The sequence below is a fragment of the Pongo pygmaeus genome, chromosome 6, assembly GCF_028885625.2.
Source record: "Pongo pygmaeus isolate AG05252 chromosome 6, NHGRI_mPonPyg2-v2.0_pri, whole genome shotgun sequence".
NCBI classification, from domain to species: domain Eukaryota; kingdom Metazoa; phylum Chordata; class Mammalia; order Primates; family Hominidae; genus Pongo; species Pongo pygmaeus.
In genome coordinates this window covers 140396067-140418433 of record NC_072379.2, presented here as the reverse complement: position 1 = coordinate 140418433, position 22367 = coordinate 140396067, and the positions used below count along the sequence as shown (strand labels likewise).

At 45.4% G+C, this 22367-nt stretch overlaps 1 protein-coding gene across 1 annotated transcript in view; it reads right to left on the bottom strand.

Annotated features, from left to right (window-relative positions):
• Positions 1–1642: 1642 nt before the first annotated feature.
• The window catches only part of TMEM178B (transmembrane protein 178B), a 404397-nt gene continuing 383672 nt past the window's right edge, over positions 1643–22367 (bottom strand). The window contains exon 4 of the mRNA XM_054496829.2: positions 1643–11508. Within this exon, the coding sequence (XP_054352804.1) occupies positions 11258–11508 (251 nt within the window). The 3' untranslated portion in view covers positions 1643–11257. The remainder of the gene's footprint in view (positions 11509–22367) is intronic.

The window sequence follows — 22367 nt, the reverse complement described above, 5'->3', positions numbered from 1 at the left end:
TCTGCCTCAAAGAGCTGCTGGCAACTGCATCCACCCCTCAGGTCATGATGCTGCAGCATAGAAGTCCCAGGATCTGGTGAGAATGTCTTCCCCATCCTACTCACCCCTGCCCGGGCTGGGGCAGACACTCTTTAATTCCACCTGTTTTCCCCAGAAGGTGCAAGGGTGGAAAGTCTTGCTCACTTCTTAAGATCAGTGGTATTTCCATTCTTTCTCTCTTCTAAGGGACATTACTACCGAGGTGGAGTGGAGCTCTCCCATTTCTTCAAGTTCTTTTCCGCTTGTAAAACCCTCCCCTCATCTATTCTATAAGCCACCTGCCCTCACCTGCACTTACTTTTGAAATGCTTTACTGTCTCTGTTACCTCCAGGATGCCCCTTTTAAAAAAGTTCCACAGCTGATATTACTCTGTATCAGAGTAAATCCATGCAGGTCTTCTTGTGCAAGGCCCAGCACTATGCCCATCTTTCCACAGAGGCTACTAGCCACGACACTAATCACTGTCATGGTTTATGTCACACCCACTTGGCCGCTCTCGAGATCTACCACACGGAGATGCAGCAATATACCTCTCATTCAGGTATCCTTCCTCTCCCTCAGCCATCCCACCTCTAATGGACATTTCTTCTTTCGGGCTGCCCAGATCTAGGTTTGGGGAATTGTCTATTCCATGCATCTTGGTGGGAGGCAGGGCTCATCCCTCAAGAGAGAAGATCAAAAGGCTCTAAACCTGTTTTCTCAGTCTCCTTAGATGGCGCACCCATGTGGGATTCCGACACCGGAGCTACTGCCTGAGAGAAGAAGGACCCTGGGGATTCATCCTGGTGGAGGTGGCAGCAGAAGCAGCGCCATACAGCCTCAGGGCAGTAGCAGCAGCTGGGCGAGCTGTGGTGCCCAGAGTCCAGCAGCGGTGACTGCAGTGTCCAGATCAGCATGAGATGTGATTCTGGCTGCTCAGCCACGCGTTTCTTCTTGCCTTCCTTCCTACAGGCTTCCAGCTACCCGTGTCTCGTCAGTAAATTACTTTCCCACTTATATCAGACACAGCCAGTTTCTTTCACTGTAAACGCTGGCTGAGATACACCACCCTTTACAGAGCACTTGCCTCTCCAGTCCATTTCCCTCCTCCCCTAGCCTCCCACCCAGGTGTGAGCCCAAACCTTTGAAGAGGTAGATGGGTGGAAAGGAACTGTGACTCAAAGTTAGGGACAAAGCTGATGAAGACTAGGAGAGAAGTTTCTCTCTTCACTGGAAACTGGGAAACAGGTTGAGGGGTTAGAATGTAATTAGTCATTCCAGCATCTCATAAAGTCTTTTAAAAAGAGTTATTAATGCCAGTAATAGGAAAAAAAGAACAACAGTTTCCCTGTTTTTCTCTTCTGAATCCCTCTCCATTTTTTCTTCTTTCACCCAACGTGCAAAGCATGTACCTTTGGCCTTCACATGATTGAAATGTTTGCTATCTATTTTCTTCTGGATTCAAGTTTTCAGCTGGTTATCTACATAATAATTGTACTTTTTTTTCCTATACAGAACCTGAGGGAAAAATACCCTTCACCATCAAACACTGCAGCCTCCACCCACCCCCATCTTGCTCCCTACCCCAAGCAGACACAATCCTTTAAAACACACAACATAATCTTCTTTATTTAATTGTTTAATCAGTTTACATTCCACAACTGACAGATTATTTATTTTTATTTTTTCCATGAACAAGTCATTTAATTAATTACCAGACACTTGTTTTTCTTCAATCGATGGAAATACAATATTTCTGCCAATTCGAAAAAGAAAATTGCAAGATGCAGTCAGTTTCAGTGAAGTCCCCAAATGCTCTCTGCTTCCTCAGTCCTTTCAAAGTCACAGGAACCTGGCAATTTCCCTTTTCATCCCCCCTCCCACTTCCCTGTTAAATTTACCTCTCAGAATATCACAATAGTTTCAAGATCTGATTTGAATCACCTTTCCTGTAATTAATTAATTATGAGAAGGAACAGACAGTACAATAGATCTGATAAGATGTAGCATTCTTGTTAAGATTAAACAACACATTTATTCACATCATATCAGAACAAATTAACATAATATTTTATCTTATTTTAGCACCAATAACCACAGGAATTGCTACCTCCAAGGGCAGAGGCGTTGTTAGAATCCTGCAGTACACACCACTCCTTGTCTGACCAATCAGAAAGCACTATGCAAATTAAAATAAAGGTAAATAAATTTATATTGACTGAGCAATAATCTGGTGGGCCATAAACACTCCAGGCGTTTGAGAGTTTTGTCGGTTATGGTCCCTGTCTAATGACCATATATAAAACATACTCACAAAATCAGCTCATTTTTGCTCAGTAACACAGGGCTCAGAATGTTATATTTTAAATCAATCAAACCTCGTCATACTGACTGTTGAAATGCTTTGAGAATACCCAAGGGTTGGCTCCTTGCATTTTATTCTGTTCTCTCCATTAAGATCTCGATACTTATCTTTTTCGCAAACAAAAGAGGTTTCTTCAATCCTAAGGAAGGTCTCCAGGCAGGGAAGAGAGGTAGGCAATGGTGGGTTGAGTCCCAGTGCAAGTAGCACTTGTCACCAACACTGCCACCTCCTAGGAGTCCCAGTCTGCCTGTGGCCACTGCCCTTCCCAGGGTATCTCCTTTTTAGCATTTGACTTTAAGATAAATATTTAAGAAAATTAAGGGATTCAGAAAACAGCTCCAAATATTGGTGAGATGATCTTAGCAGGTGACTGGCCCAGATGACGAAATGTTGTAGAGATCTTTGTTCTTGACAAAGAGAAGGGCTGCCTGCCCCTTCCCCACTATATGATAAAGGGATCAGGTTAAGGGGTCGGGGGCAGTAGCTGACATTCCTGCAGCTGAAGAATATGACCTGCTTTGGCCTCTAGGACTTGGACAGGTCATCAGGGACATGACTGGGGCAGCACCGACACCCTCTGGGGGAAGATGTGACATGCAGTCCACAGGGGTGGTCATCTCGTCTTACTAAGCAGGTGAAGCAGAACTTCCAGAGGCTGAGACAGCAGCCTCGACATAGCTCTGTGCTTTCTACTCTAGGCCAACACAATAAGACTCACTCCTGCCTTCGTCAGCTATGACAAGAGCTATGGCAGTGAGTGACCCACCAGGGAGGACCACCCCATCAGTCTCCTAATGAAGAACCTAAGTCCGTGCTGTCCTAGACAGCAACCAGTAGTCAGGTGTGGCTACTGAACACTGGAAATAGGTAGGGCTGGGCCCAATTGAGATGTTTTCTAAGAGGAAAATCACATTGGATTTTGAAGACTTCATTTGGAAAAAAGAATGTAAAATATCCCAGTAATTTTTATATTGATTCCATGCTGAAGTGATACTATTTTTGATAGGTTAAAATGTAGTCTGAAAATTAATTTCACCGATTTTAGCTGTTTCTTTGGACTTTAAAAAATGTGGCTACTAGAATATTTTAAATTGCATATGTGGCTTGGATCATGGTTCCATTGGATGACGCTGGTCTATACTACCTTCCTGAAGCTGGTTCCATCACTGTGACCCAGCAGAGGAGAGTAAAGTTGGGATTGAGGTGCCTCCAATCATGGGTTGGGTCACTGGCCAAGCTCGATGTGCCTCCCCTCTCCGGGGCAGTTGGTCTTCTCAGCCCTGCAGGGAGACAGCTGTTTATGCTGCAGATTTACCTAATCCCTGCTCCTCTTTCCTACTTCCTATTACTTCAGGGTTACTGCTTTGAGGATCCTTCTCTGCTGCCTTGCTGAGGATTTTCTGGTGATTCTGCCATCTCTCCTTCCCAAAGCTCCCTTCATCTTACCTCTGCTCCCAACCCACATCTTCTGCCTACTGCCTCCACGCCACCACTGCCTCCGCCATCTTCAGTCTTATTTGGTAGCAACGTTGGCCAGACTCCCTGCTTCTGACACTGCAAGCCACATTTATATGGTGAGTCATAAATTACAAAGCAATTCACGCATCAAATCCTTGGATGCTCTTTCTCCTACCCCAGCCCAGTGCAGCAAAGCTCAGTCAGTAGAGACAGATAGTAAAATGAGATTGTCAAAGCGGGTGGGAAAAGCAATCTGAGGATGAAAAGGTAGATAGAAGGCTCTGGACTCTGAGTGCAAACTGGCTGTTAGCTCAAGGTCACTTTCTGAGGGGCGAAAGCAGGGGCCAGGAGTAGCAGAGAGAAAACGTCTCCTAATTTACCTCCACACAGTAAGCATACACTGGCAAGGGCTCAAAGTCTCTCTAAAAATAACAGCAAAATACACAAGGGGACTGCGCACCCCCAGAGCCCTGGAAGCCCCTGATCCCCATTTGGCTGAGAAGACGTGGAGACAAGGTGAGGTAACGAGACTCCCCCAAGGCCCCAAGTGAGCCGGTGACAGGGCCACTCATGCCACCCCAGAGTCAGCTCTTTGTCATGACCCTTGCCATGACCCTTCAAACATTGCTGATTTACTTTTATTTTGGGGGAAGTACATTCTACTTTACAGGGAAAAACCTTTAGAACAGAGAGTTCTAAGCAGATACTGGTGACTGTGAGAGAAACAACCAGAAAAAAACCTCTTGTGTCAATGGTATCCCTCCCTTCAAATCCCACCCTAAGTAAGTCAGGATTTTAGGGCCATCCACATAAGTCCTCAGAAAACTAAGGGCTACATCATTGCATTTGTTTAATCTCAATCTCCCTCCCCTTTATTTTCAGTTTTCACTTTTATTTGTACATTTTTACAGATAGTCTTGAATAGCAAAACAGTCACACCATGGGTGGAAATGGGGAAGGAGTATGAGAATGAGTTCGTGAAAGCTCTTCACAGGAAAGGCTTCGTCACGCTCACAACACAGACGCACTGGTACAGATGGACTGGAGAGGGTCTATGGGTGACCCGGAAAGGAAAGGAAAAGCTCAGCCAGTGGGAGGAATGGGGTTCTGGAGAGGAGAGAGGGATACAGAATTCCTTAAGGAGCAACACCTGGTCCTTGGGAATGAAGTGTGGGAGTTGCATTTGCTGAGGTTGGTGTTTGCCAAAGAGATGCCAGCTTCTTCGAACTACTGTTGTGCAACTCTTCATGTTCAGACCCAGTTTTCTGTTTTTCACACCTGAACATACACCCCCCTGCTGTTGGGTGGCTCCCCCGTTACCGGCTGGGCTCTATCTACAGAGAGAGCAATGGCTTCCCTTCCCTTGGAGGAAGTCTCACTCTCACACGGACACTTGATCCACTGCAAAGCAGAAAGTGTGCAGACCCTTTGGGAAGGGCATTCTTTTCTTGTTTAGAACCTAGGATTCTGTTTTTCCCAAACAGGAACACACCCAGACATGTCTTAGTGAATATACCATCTAAAGGGCTTCCTTATATGAATTCATGTTTTTGACGAAGCTACTGGCTTCAGCAACTGACAAGAGAAAGAAGATCCCAGCTCCTTGAGACTTGGTCTCATCCTAAACTTCAAAGATCATTGAAACCTTTCAGAATCTGATTTGCTTCCACCCATTCCTTTTGGGAATGTACAGCTAGAAATAATGTTAGGAGAATAAAAAAAAAAATACTAAGGCATTGACCATGTGCCTTGGTTAACAGTTAACTAGTTTAGCTCATGTATGCTATTTGCCCCATATGATTTACTCATTCTGTCACCTCTGGGAATAACTGAGATGGATAAAAGTGCCCTTTGCAAAACTGGCTCTAGACAAAAGGAAGTCTAGGAATAGGTAAAGTAAAATAAGGAGCCAATTTCTCTGTGGGACCTGAATGAAGAATAGAATCCTTTAAGTGTGCTTAAGTGGGACAGGTCCAGCCCTGTTCAGCAACAAAGATGACCTTGCTCTCTGGGTTATCCTTCAGCAGTGAGGCACAGACACTTGATGTGAGAATTCCATTCCAGCGGGGGGTCTTCTGAAGGATAATTAGAACATACATAACTCATATGACACTTCATGTTTGCAAATCACTTTGCAATTTCTTTGTCACCCTTAATATACCATGAGGTAAGGTGTTATCACTTATCCTCATTTTGTAGATGAGGAAGTTCAAGTATGGAGAAGACACAGTGCCCAGAGTCACAAATCATTTCAGTGCAGAGCTGTAGTGAAATTTACAGTAACTGTTATACAAGTGTAGCTTAATGAGTGAGTTACTCTGGCTTCCGCATTCCTACATCTATGATTAGATTGAGATGGCATCTGACAAAAAAAAAAAAAAAAAAAAAAAAAGGAAAGAAAAGGAAGGAAGGAAGGAAGGAAAGCAGGCAGACAGGCCCAAATAGAAATCTTTTAGCCCTGCTCCATCCTGCCCCTAAGGTCTGGCATTAAACTTTTAGGCCTCTTTGCTATCTCTGGGGGCTCAGGGCCCTGCACTCTTGCTGCCAAGAACACAGGGTCAACTCAACGCAGACCAGTGTAGTTCTGTGGCTGTACACTGCTCACATGGCCCCAGCTGCCAACCCAGAGACAAGCACTCATTGGGGAAGTTTTGAGGTCATAACCATTTGGATTGGGCCCACGGTAGATCCCTCAGAGTGACTGGATTATGAAAAATCTTGTAGTCTTTTTTGTATTTTATTTTTCTTATTTTCTACAATGAGCAGGTATTATTCAGGAAAGAAATCCAATACTCAGTAATCACATATTCTAAGAACTAGGAACAATGTTTAAGAAACATTTTGCATCATGGCAGTATCAATGAAAAGAGGGCAAACACAGCCCCGGACACTGAGAGCTTTGAGAGACAGACACCAGAATCACGTGTGTATGTCAACTCTGGTGGGGTTCTTAAAAATCTGCCCCCTTAGTCTATCCCATACCAGCTGGAAGATGGCATGGAAGGCAACACTGCTGGTGTGCACCAGCTCTTTCTATCTGCACTGAAATCACCTCTCACTCAGAAACGTCGTATTTCCCTGGAAAGGGCTGGCTGTGTCCCCTGGGATGGATGTGTCCCCTGGGATGGGTAAGTCTCCTGAAGAGAGGGAACATTTTCAGAAAAGCAACTTCACTTTAACTACAAGAATCAACCAAGCATCCCCTACAAACCACACCAAAGGATGACCAGAGTGTATCTCTTCCCACTCCTTCCCCCAGATATTTGAAAAATCAGTTAACACTCAGCGCATAATCCAGGTGAAGAGAGAGTCCATTCTAAATGCCTCTGGGTGATGTACCTGAGTTCATTATTCTGAATTTGACCCAGGTGGGCATCTTTGGAGACCTAAGCAGCACATCCTCCCACTAAATCAAGACAGCTACACACAGTGCATTCATTTCCGGCATCTTATCATGAGTGTGGATGAATATTGAGATATAGGGCCTAGTCTCAGAGTCTTCGGATATCCTTCCCTCTTGTCACAGGAGAGGCAAGCATTGCTAGGTGGGACTACTCATCCCTGATGGGAAGATATGCACCTGGGCTCAGGACGCATAAGAAAGTCTTTGTCTAGATTTGGAGGAGTTGTCCAGTCTCTGTGACTCCATGATCCCTGAAGTTGAAAGGGTAGGCTTGTTGAAAAGCTAAGGCTTGGAGGAGGATTGAAGCTGGAACAGGCACAGATTTTATTTTTTCATATTTTGATGCCAGGGAGCCACAGACCTCCTTATAAAACCTACAGCCACAATGAACAAGGAAGGGGGCTGCTTGGAGTCTAGGAGCCTCTCTGCAGATGAATTACTTATCTATGTTAATTGACCAAAGTTGATGCAGGAGGAAAGTAGGAGTGAGTGGAGAGAGAGGAAACGGAAACAGAAGAAGAAACCATAACTCCCAAAATAAGGAGAAAAAGATATGGGACCTCTCTCTAGGTAGAATACCTCACTTTCCTGAATCTCAAGGTAGTAGAGTAGGGAGGGCAATAAAAGTTGCAATGGGCCCCAGGCTCAAGGTTGACTTGCATGGAGCTCAAAGCAGATGCATGTTCATATGCCAGTAAGAAGTTTGAACTTGACCTGGGGTTGCGGCTGGTGAGGTCATTGACCCTGAATGCCCTCATAAGGTTGGGTTCTACTTTGATTTGGAGGTAGCAGAGTCTGACCTACAGAGCCTCACAAGTCAAGGCTCCTCTCTTCCTCCTCCTCATCTCCCTCAGCTACCTCACAGCTAGAAAGCTTCCGTAACTGGTTGGAGTCACATGCTTTAATCTGTGGTCAAGCCCTTATGCTAGAGGGATCAAGGTCACCTGAGAAGTCCTCCCGTTGGCCAGGACTTGCCCTCTGAAAGGGGCCTCTATCCTGGTCATGTGGCTGGGCGTCTTTTGCTTCCCAGCAGGATCAGATCCCAAAGTGTGTTCGTACTTATCTAGCCCCGCTATCAAAGAAGTCACTCAAAGCCCCTGCTCTGGGCTGGTGAGTTGAGCCCAGGTTGTTTACATCTTTCCTGGGAGCTTTCTAACATTTCAGGAACTCTCAAGGTTTCAAAGGGATGCAGTAAGCTTTGCTAAATGTCTGTCACAAAGACAATAATTGGATACAGCAGATAATCTATTCATTGAAAGTATGGGATTTTTTTTTGTTTAAAAGAGGATATAAATAATGATAGGTCTGTGAGCCAGCATCCTCAAACATGGTTACTTACAAAAAGTTTAAATGGTTCATAGCAAATTTCCCCATTTAGAATTTTTCCCCTCTCTCCTGCAACTGGAAAAAAGCTGGAATTTCAGTGTGGTCATAGACAAGCCCTCTCCCCCAAATGAATGCTCATGAACACCTGTCTGTCCCTTCCTTGGCAGAGCCCCTTCAGGACACTTGGGAGGAAGACACAAGGCCTCTCAATCTGAGATACTTTTCTTCACTTTTCCTTAAGCCCAAGTATGCCCTTCCCCTTAAGGGAGAAATCTAACTTTTCAAAGAAAATTAGAAATAAATGCCCAATTGAAAAACTGGGTTTTCCTGAAAATTATTTCCCTTCTCATAGAATAAATCCTTTGTTTTAAAAATAATCCTTAGAACCCCATCTGGAAGCTAACAACTTTTCCCATTGCACACCTTACCCTATCGCCCAGCACACCCACACACAGGGAACTCACACACAAGACCTTTTGCAGAAGCTGACCAGCGTCCCCAGTAAGGAAGTCTTGAGTAGTGCACCAACACCTGTGTGCAGGTGCGTACTGACACAAACGTACACAAAATGCACCAGAGAGATACACATACAGAGAGATCCACATTCAACCCCATTCATGCACATCAGATGTCATATCATATCCAGATATGAATTACACACACACAGTTCAAACGAGCAGATGAGGGTGGAAGATGGACGAGAGAGAAGGTAAGTGGTTAGTAGGTGAGAAAAGGAGGAGGGTGGTAGGAAGATGGGTTGGAAGACGCGTAAATGAAACAGATCACACAGCAGTGGAAGGAAGGCTGCTGAGTGCCTGGCAAAGCTCCCAAAGCATATTTGTTTATGAAACAATGGGATTCTCTGCTACATAGTTGACCATGGCTACGCCAGCTCAGGGATTCTCACCTGGCCTCCCGAGGGCTGCTGGGCACCAGCAGGCTCACTGAGATGACTGTGAGCGGCTCCAGCCCACTCCAGCAGACTCCCACCCCTACAGCGTTCACAACTCTCTGGCTGACTTTGCTTGCCAGCACCTGCAGTGCTAATTTGCTCAAATGAGCCCGAGACACTGGGGTGGATTTATTCCACCTCTGTTTGGGTGCTAGCCACTAAGACTGTTATTTTGGGATTCATGGCCTTGAATATCAAGAGGGAAAGGAAGAGGATGGAAAGAGTCAAGAGTTCTGCATTAATTTACACAATATCATACAAACTTGAGCCCATGGGAAATGGAGGTGCTCTCTCTGCATGTGACCCACTTCCTTTCATTTGTACAGAGGTCACCCCTAGGGAAAGGGGAGATGTCCAGTGACAAAGGACAGCTTCTATAATGGGGAGTGAAGGTCTTGTTGGTTTATGTTCTTGTACAACAGCAACAAGAGCAACATTCCTTCTCTCTCCTGAACCATGTGTTCCCGCTCTTCTCTCATGGCTTATGTGCCCAGCTGTGTCTTGAACTTCCAAAATTAGAGGACTAAATCGTGCAGAATCCCAGAGCTGTAATGTGGAGAACCACGGGGGTCCTCTGGCCCAGTGGCTTTGTTCTTGGTTCTGCCCTCTGGAAATTTCAGCTATACCAAAAACAATAATTTAAAAAAACACAACACAAACAATAAAACCCCACACTCAAGAAACATCCACCATACACACACACACACACACACACACACACACACACACACACAGACACACGCACGCACACACTCCAGGGATCTGTAGCTGCAGAATTGGCACCCTTATAGGCCTGTCCCTCATGACAATTTCTAGGTCTCTGGGCCTCTATCTGGGGCCATGAAACCGCTACAGTGATAGAGAGACAACAGTCATAATGCAGTATTTCTATTTAAAAGGTAGAAAAGAAAAAAAGGAAACCGCCCGAAGTACACATGCACGCACACCCACACACACACATCACAGCATGACTCCAAGGCTCCAGTCTGCCCAGGGAGTGCAGGTGCGGCTGGGGACAGGGTGGCCTCTTGTTTCACTGGGTGTAAGGCAGCTGGAAGGTAAGACTGGGTTGTCTGAGCATCCACCGAAGCGTCCTTTCATTGATGCAGATCTTGCCTCTCAGCACGTTCTCTTCCCTTCCCACCTATGAAACATTGTCCAAAAGTTTGGCAGCAAAGAGAAAACGTCCTTCTCAGTTTGTTTTCTCTTCCACTCCTTGTGTGTTGCTGGTGGGCTGGGAAGGAAGTCCGAACAGGAAGAGCAGGAGAAGAAGTGATTCTGAAAATGGCCTCAATGATTTGGTTACATTCTAGGAACTAAGGGCTTTGTTACCCTGTGATATGACTGGTTAAGGGTGGCATCCTCTCCCGTTGGCCCAGTGGGTGGCACTTCCTTCTCTACATCTGTGCTGCCTCAGACCCCTGCCACTGTCCCTTCACCACCCCATCCTTGCCAGTGATGGGGATCAAGACGCGGTTGCAAGTGGTGGTGTTTGCTCTGTCTTCAAGAGACCATGAAGCCAAAAGTCAAGAACTGATGGAAGAGCCACAGGATGGAAAAACTTTCCCCATCTCAGAGATGAGGCAACACAAAGTCCAGCGAGATGCAGGTGCCTGAGCCAACTCAACTCTACCTTGGCACTGGCATCGTCTTGATTTAGTTTAGTTTTGTTTTATATATGTATATTATATATATATATTTATATATATATATATGTATGTATGGGTTTGTTTTTTAGCACACTGTCCCGTTCTCGGGTCTGGATTTAGGGTAGTTGGTCCTCGGGACAGGTTGAACAGAAGGGGCTAAGGTACAGAAGAATCCCGAGATGAGTGTGAGGCCCAGGCCCCCCCATGCACAGAACATGGACCAGCCATAGCCATGGCTGATGTCATCAGGGAGTCCGTACAGGTAGCGTGGGTAGCGTGACAGCTCAAAGTTGATCCCGGCCACACAGGTGCACAGTGAAATGATGCAGAAGGTTCCTGGAGGACAAGGGAAAAGACACAGGATGGGGAAATGGAGAAGGAAAGGGGAGAGGAGAGGGAGAGAGAAAAAGAAAAGTTAATATTATTACATTTTCAATTTTCTTGAGTAGGAAAAATGGGAAGTCTAGGTAAGAGCAGGTTATCACCAAGGTCAATATCTGGAAATATTCATGTAGCGGAGAATAGTATTAAAGGATCATCACTTCATCACTCTCCAATAATGGCCCAGTCTTGGACACACTCGGGAAGTCTCTCCTTTGGGAAGATACTAAATAGATATCTCGTGAGCATTTTGTGTGGGGTAGAGTGAGCAGAAGAGCATTCAGTTCATTTTCCTAAAGCATTTTAAATTCATTGTATTTCTTTGAAGACATGGAAAACACCTCCTGTTTGCTACTTCTTTAAAGAGAAAAACAATCTTTTCTCTTTCTTACACATAACAACTTACTCATACAGTATTAGGTTTTCCTTTAATCTGTTCATCAACAATTCTTCCAAAACCTGGAAATATTTTCCTTTTTCCTATAAGACATTTCCCAAAGTGTTCTCTCTGGAATGCCAACGCTATGAGATCCTTTACAAAGTGAGAGGCAGAGTCAAACGACGGGGAATCCTGCTCATGACTTCTCACCCATGAACACGCATCATCCACATTAATATTAAGGTAACTAATCTACCCTACTTTATGAGGAATTTCACAAACTTATTGATGATGGGACGTCCTCTTAAAAACATTACTTATATCAGTCTCTAATAAGAAAACTGCTATAAGAGGTAGAATGATATGAAATGGTTTAGAATTATAAACCCATTTTAAACTAATACAACAAGTTTTTGGTGTGCCTAAAATGAATTCAATAACTTTCCTCTGCATTTGCCGTGTTTTCTGTTCTTTATGTAACCACTGATAAGAGAGCAATGAGCAGAAGAAGGATGTATAGTTTGGGAAGGCTGGGCTGGGTCAATGGAAGGAAGAAAAAGGAAAAGCATTTTTATAGGGAAGGAACAAAAGGAGGTGCATTCAATTTTATATTTATTATTAAAACTCTTGCTTTCTAACAGCCAAGTTTCTTTAAGATTGAGCCTTGTTTCTTTAAGATCTAGCCTAATTTTTTCCAGAAGCTTCCTGGAAGACAAGGAAGAAAATATAGAGTGGAAGAATGAGGCTCACGAGCTCGTGATAATTTAAATGGCCACAGTTGACCCTAAAATAAGTATTAAGTGCTATGTGCTAGGAACTGTGCTAATGATATAGTGGTTAAAAATGAATTATTTAGGCAGATAGTGAGGGTAAAGAAGTCCTCGGTAAGGTTTTCCTTTTAATAAAAAGCAGCCCCCAAAACATTTCTTTGAGCAAATGAGCAGCCTGTAAAATTGAGCTGCGACATAGATAAGCAAGCTGGAAGCTTGCACGGGTGCATACCGGCAGCTGTGCCAATAGGAAAAGGCTGCCTGGGGGCTAGGCATGTTCAACATGGTGGCTGCATCTTCCCTTTTCTTTGTCAACCACATGAACAGTAAGGAGCAAACAAGATGGTGCCCTCCAGGTAGAAAATCCGTTTGCATAATGAAAAGATTAGGATGGGGTGGCCAGCTTCATCGCGCCCTATGTAAATGTCACACCTGGTTCAACCAATCTTTGAGCCTTATGTAAATCAGACGCCACCACCTCAAGCTGGTCTATAAAACCCTATGCACTTCGCCACAGACTAGAAGTCCCACTTGGGCGCCCTTCTCTTTCTGCAAGAGAGAGAGCTATTCTCCTTTCTCTTTCTTTTGCCTATTAAACCTCCAGTCCTAAACCCACTTCTTGTGTGTCTGCGTCCTCGAGTTCCCTGGTGTGAGATGACAAACGTTGGATAATTACCCCAGACAATGACGCTGCCTCACTAAGTATGTGGCATGTATTGAAACCTTTATTCATAAAACAACTCTAAGATGTGGGTTATATTATCCCCATTTTACTGATGAGGACGTTGATGCCCAGAGAGCTTAAGTCATTTGCCTAAGATCACACAGCTAGTAACTGGCAGAGTCAGGTTACAAACTCAGGCAGGCTAGTTCCAGAGCTTGCAGTCTCATCCACTGTACTGTTTACAACTGGTGCCAGGCAAAGTGGGTCACTTCATGGGTTTCCCTTGTTTCACACCTAGGTTCCAGATGCCTTTTCTCTCACTCGGCATGGGTTAGGGCAGTTTGTAGTTTTGGAGGACTCAAAGCAGATCGCTGAGCCCCACACCCACAGTTTCTGGTTCAGGAGATCTGGGGTGGGGGCCTGAGAATTTGCATCCTGAAGAAGTTCTTGGGGCATGCTGATGCTGCTGGCTCAACGACCACACTTTGGAGCTATACGATTTGAAACAAGTTTTTACTGGAGAAAGATAAAACTGAATCGGCCAAAGCCCAGATCACAGAGGAAGAAATACAAATGGATTGTACATGTGAAAAATGGTCAATTTTACCAATAACCAAAGAATTGAAAATTAAAAGCATAATGATAACCTATCAAATCAGCAACATTTTGTTTTATTTTATTGTTGTTTTGCTTTTTTTTTTTTTTTTTTTAAAGATCATCTCCAAAACTAGTAAGGGGGCAGTAAAATAGACAATCCCATAGACTCCAGGGGGAGTGTAAGCTGGTGTTTCCTTGCAGAAAAGTGATTTTTAAAATACTCATACCTTCATCCTAGTAATTTCACTTTAAGAAAATAATCCCACCTGGGGACAAATATTTAGGTATGGACATGTGTAAGATTTAGATATGAAGATGTCTGTGGTGAGGATACATTGAGGAGCAGCTGTTGGAGGGCAGACCAAATGAAGCCCCAGATACTGGGCAAGCACTGTTTTCAGAGCTGAGAAGTTTGACCTTTATGTAGGGTCAAGGCACTTTGGTGACTTCAATCTGCATTTCCAAAGTCAGATTGAAGTCAGAAGTGTAGAGGGCAGCCCAGAGGTAGGGAGACCAGTTAGGAGGTTGCCGTGGTCATCAGGGAGAAGGGGGAAGTCTGGCAAGGTGGGAGCAGAGCTGGGAGCTCCGAATGGCTTAGTAGTTGATTGTTTACTCAATGATTCTTTGTAGAAACAACTGAAGGTAACCTGGGCGCAGTGACAGTATGACTAAAATGCATTTGTGTCACACATGTATGCATTTGTATTTGTGCATGTGTGTGGATGCATTTGTGCATGTGTGTGATGTGTGTGTGTAGTGCCATCAATGCTTGTAAGAACAGTACTCCAAACTTGTGGGAGTTACAGAACATCATCGTTTTTTTCATGTTGTGCACTAGGGCTCAAACTGAATTCTCTGATGGTCCCCAGGGTGGATTAGGTCTCAGCCTAGACTCCCTGAATCAGAGGGTCTTGGGGAAGAGCATGGGAATCTATAGTTTTTACAAGCTCCTCAAGATGACTTCTGTTGGTCAGCCTGCTTGAATCCTTGTGTGGGGCAAAGGTGCTTTGTATGACCTGGAGAAGTGATTCCAGGTGGGTGGAAGCAGCGGCAGGAGAGGAGAATGAGGCAGCCTGCAGGACACAGCCAAGGCAAGAGCAATTGCCTGGGGTGGAAGAGTAAGAGGAAGCTGTGTCTTGGCATTAGTTTCAAATAAACCAGATTCCAGCAGACCAAAGCCAGCTTGCTCGTGCCTCACCTACTGTGGATGCTTCCAATTGCTGGTTTGTGAACCTATCATTGGATATGTAATGCTATAATTTACTAAAATTTAGATTTAGGACAGAAAGGGGGGGCAGTGAGGTGAGTTCAAGTTCAAGCCACCCTTGGGATGTTCAAGGCATTTGGAAACATGGATCTGGAGCCTGATAGAAAGTTCTGAGCCAGAAATGTGGTCTGAGTCATCATCTCATAAATTGAAGCTGTGGATGGGATTGAGGTCACCCAAGGACTTTATATAAACTGTTTCTACAGAGGATACTTAAAGAAATGGAGAAATGTCTTCTTATCAAAAGCCATGCTATGCTGGTGAAGTCCAGTGATTTGTTCTGAGACAGGAGGTCAACCTCAAGGAAACTGTGGTCTTCCCAAGCTGACAGTAGCTGATGAAGCTGGATATACATGATTCTCATGGCATATTCCACAGCAGGGCAGGCAAGACACAAAGGATGTGGCTGATGAATGGGGAGTGAAGGAATAAGGTCCGGGTGGACCTAAGTACCAGTAGAAAATGACTCGACTTCTTCATAACATTCATCTTGCTGTTCTGCTATACTAATAGGGTTGATGAAGAATCTTCCTGCCTTCACTTCCTGTTGGTTGCTCTGTGACTGTGGAACCTTTTGAAATTCTTTGTTAGCTCTTGTCAATATTCCCATAGACGAGAAAACACCTTTATGGCTCCCACTTGAGATGGCCCTTAAAGTAGACCACTGATACAACTTGCTCGGAAATTCCATGTGTCAAAGAGGGAAGAGTTGGAGGAGGTGTGATTAATTTCTATATATGCTACTGTTTTCTGTTATGAGCAAGGATTTATATGTTTTTAATGTATACATTTTTTGAGACAGGTTCTCTTCTCTTGCACAGACTAGAGTGCAGTGGTGCAATCATAGCTCACTACAACCTCTGCCTCCAGGGCTCAAGTGATCTTCCCACCTCAGCCTCCCTAGTAGCTGGGACTACAGGTGCATGCCACCATGCCCAGCTAATTTTTAAATTTTTTGTAGAGAGAGGGTTTCACCATGTTGCCCAGGCTGGCCTCGAATTCCTAGGCTCAAGCAATCCATGCACCTTGGCCTCCCAAAGTGCTGGGCTTATAAGGATTATAAATGTGAGCCACCACACCCAGCCAATAATTTATATTTTTATGTACCTCTCCACATAGAAGTTCAAATTTGAAAATGTGTACTACTAAGTAGAAATAGATAAATGTAGGTGCATAGTAGATCCTCGATAAAGGGACTGAATGAATAATGTGGTGCCATTCCCACTCAGCACCATATTCTGACAGTTTAAGTAATGATATGCTTTGACAAACATTGACTGAATCCCGTAGAGAGGGGGACAAAGGGGAGACATATGGGCAAGGACCCTGACTGACACAGATTTCTGCCTAGTGTGATGAACACAACTCTCTGCCTGTGGTTTGGTGGCAAACTGGGGAGTGTGGCGTTCAAAACTCCTCCCCATTGACTAGCTGAGGTTAGGGGGCAGGTCCTCTAGGAAAATATTTTAAATGGCTCTGCTGGAAAAGATGTCTAATTAAAAGATGTCTAATTACAGCATGGGAACTGCAACCTCCTCCATTACCCAAAGTTCAGCAGTCCCTTGTGCAAGTGGCACAAGCCTGGGGAGAGCTACTGATGCAGATGAGGGGGCTTCTGCTCAGAAAAGAGTCCGTATGCATCCCCTCTATGGGAAAGATAAAGTCCTGCTCTCCCCAGCAGGAGCAGACCATGGCCTCTGGGGCTAAGTCTTTGGGATCTGTCATGGTATTTCACATGAGCATTTATTGATACATAAGTGAGGATCCAAGAATTAGAATAAATAGTAATGCATAGTCATATCTTCTTAGTAACGCCCACTATGAATTGGGGTTTGGGTCTAATCCCAATCAGACTCCAATACTAACTGTAGTCATGGTGTAACAACAACATGAAAAGAGCTCTGCCCCCAACCCTTCCTTTGGGAGCTGGGTTCCACTGTGTGCTCCACACACTGGCTGTAAGCAGTGCCAGGCATAACCCTGGCCAGGGCAGTCATAACAGTAAGAGTGGTGGCTGGTGGTAAGCAATGTCGGGTCTTGGAGAGTGGGCATTGGTGGCATAGTAACTGTGATGATGGGGAAGGAGGGAGGCATTCCTGTGGCTGTGGACGCCCTAGTATGCAGAACAGCAAATCAGCAAATATTTGTTGAACTTCTATGTTTGGGTCAAGCTTTATGATACATGCTAGGGACATCAAAGAAAGAATAAGACATGATCCCTGCCCTTAAGAATCTTTAATTAATCTAAAATAAGAATTAATCTTTAATGAATCTAAAATAAAAAGCTTTTTTAAAAAGCTTATACTCTAGGCAGGGATATGAGACGTGCATAAATGAAAAGTTGAAGATGAAGTGAAAATAGTATCAGACAGAGGGTGAAGAGACCTGAGTTTGTTGTCAGCCCTGAATGGTGGGTCCCTCATCTGTAAAATCAGGGAGCTGGAGTAGAGGACTGTAAGGTTCCCTCCCAAGTCTAGTAGTCTCTAGGAAGAGCGTGAGTCATAAATACCCAGTAGCAACTGGTAAGAGTTATACTCTGATACAGATGACAATGCTGGGTTCGGGAGGGTTTCCCACAGGAGTAGAGTCTTGAAGGAGGGACAGGGTTTCTGCAGACAGTAAGCAGAAAGAGGTCTCCACTAGGTCTGGAGAGCATCCCTCCTTTCATCTCAGTGCCCCGTTGTCCTAGGGCTCTGTGCCTGCGGTAAGACAGCATGCTCGCAGACAACACTTACTATGCCTCTAACTTCTGAAAGGCTTGCTGCTGCCCTCTGAGTCATGCTTCCATCATTTCTCACACAGACCGCTGTAACAGATCACTGGAGTCCTGCCTTCTACTTTTGCCCTCAAAGAGTAGCCAGTGGTATTTAAAAAAATTAATCGGATTATGATTCTTTGCTGCTTAAAACCTTCCAATAGCTTCTATCACACTCAGAACACAATCCAAATGCCTGTATTCCTGTATCCTGCGTGTCTGGCGTTACTTGAGTGCATCCCGCCTACCTAGCCAACCTCGTTTATCATTCTGACTCCCACCCTCCCTATACTCTGGCCACATTACAGAGCTTTCTGTCTCAAGCCAGTGAAGGTTGCCCTACCTCAGGGCCTTTGTTTGCTGGCTGTTCCCATGCCCAGAATGGCCTTCCTCCAGCTCTGCTCAGATCTCAGTTCAAATGTCATTCTCTCAGACTGTCCCTGGCCTTCTTCGGAAGTAGCATCTCCCCCAGTGGTTTTCAAACCCTGATCCATGGCGGCAGCTCAGGAGCTGCCACTGGGAAGGAGGGCAGGAAGTAGAAGAGACTCCCAACCCTCTCTTCTCTTTGGCCAGAATAGCTTTGGTTTGATCTGTTTCCATGTGAAATTTCATTGGAAGAAAGAATTCCAGTGACGTAAACATTTTTGAAAATCACCGGCTTTGTCCATCTGCGAGGGGAGCTAAGGTATGTCATTGGAGGAACTGTCCTTTGGATGGCAAAGTCCAGTGGCTGCTCTGTGGGTGGCAAGGCCATGCCATTGGCAGAAACGACAAATTGATCTCAACCCTCTTCCTGCTGGTTCTGGAAGGGACCTCAGACTCCTACTCAACCCAGCCCTCCAGGCAGCTAGCTGGAGCCAGCCATTCGCAGCTGGTTGGAATGAGAAACGAAAACTAATTACCCTTTCTTTGCCAGGACTCCCACTGACATTGGCTCAGAGTTCAGGAGTCCACTTAGAAGAAGGGATGGCACCACCCCAAGAAGCTGCAGGCCGAGAGCTGTGCTGTTATAAGAACTGGTGACATATAAGCAGCAGCACCCTGCAGACCCCTGAGCTCCAGTGTCCCCACCTGTAAACACCTGTGAGTGGGAAGGCATGGCCAAGGTGGGGAATGGGCTATGTAAACACACATGCTTCCTTGTGTTGGCTCAAAGGCAGCACCTGCTTCCTTTGATGACTGTCCCCTCCTTAAGCTCTTTCAGGAATCACATCCACAACGTCACCTCGCAACTCCCATCTCTGAGCCCTTGTCAACACCTGGCTGGAAGAGGAGAGGATAGTCTCGGTGCTCTGGACCTGCTGCTCCCCCAGGACCCCTCCACACTGTAAGGGTGAAAGAGAGGAAGCCACTTTCATGCCCAGATTGCCCACTCCTTGTCCCAGCACCAAACATAGCTGCCTCCTCCGTCTCCTTCACATTCACATTGCTGCCATCCCTCGTTAATATTTCTCTGGTTGCCAAATATTAGCTTCTAGTTTTCTTGCTAATTTTAGTTTTTTGGCTATCTGACACCTTCCTCCTGCTTAGATATCTCTTTCCTCGGTTTCCAAGCTGCCCTGACTCCAGGCTTCCCCCTCAGTCCTTCCCACCCTCCACTGGTCTTTCCAGCCCTGCAGTTCCCAGCTCTCCTCTCTCCCCACATCACACGTCCTCGCTGGCAACATCCTCCTCTCCTCTGACTTGAACTCCCACGACTGGTTCATGTGATTATTTCCTTCTTTCTACACCCCATCCCCAGAGGCACGGTATATTCAAGGTGTTCCCTGGCCACACACAAATTTTTAGTGCCACCTCCATAAGCCCAAATTTCCATAAGTTCCTGACTTGTTTTATTCCTTCAAACTCTTGCTTCCTTAGTAGGATGACCAACCATTCCAGTTTGCCTGCAACTTGAGGGAGGGTGGTGCCTGGAACATGGGACTTTCAGCCCTAAAACTAGAAAGTCCTGGGCTAAGAGAGTCCAATCGGCCACCCTCTCTGCTGTTTCCTCACAGTCCCGCTTTCTGCTCTGGGGCCAATAGGTAGTGTTGTAGTGATGACATCCGTGAATCCCTGCTTGAAAGTTAGAAAGCACCACACGGCAGCCAGAGGAAACAGAAACTTGGATCCCTGGAATGCGTCGCTAATGTTAGGAAGTGCCAGGTAGGGATAGCGTTGTTGGGGAGCAGCTAATTCTTCTGTCACCCTGAAATGTCACCAGGGAACAATTAGTCAGCCAACCCAATAATGGCTCTTTCCCAGTACCACCTTAAAGGTTAATGACCAAAATATTTCTGAGTTGATATTCAGAGTTACGGAGCCAACTCCCTGCTCAGCTCACTCTGAGTGCTAATTGCAGGTGTATAAGGGGGACAAGGCGGTGCTTCCTGTGTGCTTGTTGCTGGATTAGCCTACACAGAAAGGGGAGGCTAGAACATGTGTTTCCACTCCGCTTAGGGATTCTCAGAGAAGCCACGGCAGTCATGACACAGCAATGGACCCTATGGAGAAAGAGCATCAAAATTGAGGCCTCAGGCTAGGCAGCAGAAATGCTCTTACTAATTCAAGAAGCCGTCTCCTAGGAAACCGAGGCCCTCACGAGGCTTCTCACAGAGATTCGGGGCAGTTACACATTGTGTGCACAGGCATTTGCCCAAATATCTATTCCTTATGTGACCAAGTTATGCCCACAACTTCACTGGTGCACAATTTCTACAGGTTTCTAGATCCAGATATCCATCTGTGTGACATTTTCTGCTCCCAGGAATGAGGAATGGTGTCTGCGGATCCGCAATCCTGGCTTCCTCTCTTGTTGCTACGTGGAGAGAGGGCCTCTGTTCTGACTGGAGCCCTACAGGTCGCTGCAAGGCAGGCTCTGCAGAAACACCCACGTGGCTGTGCATGTCAGGGAGGTCAGAGAAGCAGCAGCCAAGTCCTCCATGAGACACCTCCCTCTATTCCCTCTCCAATCTTTAAAACCAACAGGAAGCAAATCAGCAAACAGAAGGAGAGGGCCTCCTCCTTCAACAGTGGCACATCCATCCTGGGAAGCAGATGATACAAAACCCTGCCTTTGCTTAGATTAAATGCTTCAGCCGCATTTAGCTCTCGAGAGCACTTTACAGCTTTGTTCAGACCTGCACGGAATATAAATTACTGTTGAATTATACACGATTGCATCATCAGCACTCAACAGGCAGGTCACAGGGTTTTACATCGAAGGCGCCTTAGGGATTTGTCGGGATGAGGCAGGGGAGAGTGGATGTGTTCAGAAAGAGAACATGCTGAGAGGGATGAGGCTCTGAGTTGGGGCAAAAATCACTGATCATTCTGCAAGCTGTGCAAAGACTCCAGGCGGACTCTGCCAGGAGTAGAACTCAGGAGTTAAGCCTCTGGGGCAAGCAGGGTTTGTGTTCCTGAGGCTGTGTCTCTACACGACACGGCTGCTCTGCACCCAGGTGTGAGCACTCCACAGCAACACAGCATCCCAACTCAAGCGACTACAGGGACTGGTCCATCCATAGAGGCTGGCCTCATTTCCAAAGAGAATACGTCCAGATTCCTATCATAGAACCTGGAGTCTTCTCCCTTGGTTTTTACACATCTACGGATGGCCGTGGAAACACAGGAATTTTGCCCTTGAAAAATTCATATGTTGAAACCCTAACCCCTAGTATTTCATATGTGAGTATATTTGGAGATTGGGCTCTTAAAGAGATAATTAAAATGAGGCCATTAGGGTGGACCCTAATCCAATTTGACTGGTGTCCTTATAAGAGGTGGAGCTTGGGACATACAAAGAGACACCAGGTGCGTGCACATGCAGAGGGACGGGCTTGTGCAGAGGCAGAAGAGGGAGGCCATCTGCAAGTCAAAGGAGAGGGGCTTCAGACGAAACAACCCTGTTGGCACCTTGAGATTGGACTTCTGGATTCTGGAACTGTAAGAAAATTAATTTGTAATGTTTTAGCCACCTGATCTGTGGTATTTTGTCATAGCATCCCTGACAAAGTAATACAATAGGTGAATATACAATAATTGGCTTACTAATATTACTTTGCAACACAGGATGAAATAAGAATATCTGTGTGGCCAGACCTTGTGGCCATCCTGTAGCCAGAACATGCATCTAACATAGCCACAGAAAATAATACCTGTTAGGCATCTTGTGTTCTTTTTTTTTTTCTCCATCTATTCTCCCTCACCCAGGTAATTATGCTCACTCCCACTCAGCTCCCTTCAATCCATTTGTTCTTCTGGGTGTAAGTTTAGATTGGATCACAAGATCAGTGGCCCTGGTAGACTCTATACTGAAGCTAGAGCCTTTACAAACTTCTGAAGTCATCTCAAGGGCTGAGCAAATAGAAGGGGACATTGGCAGGGTGTTCAAAGGGTTTCAT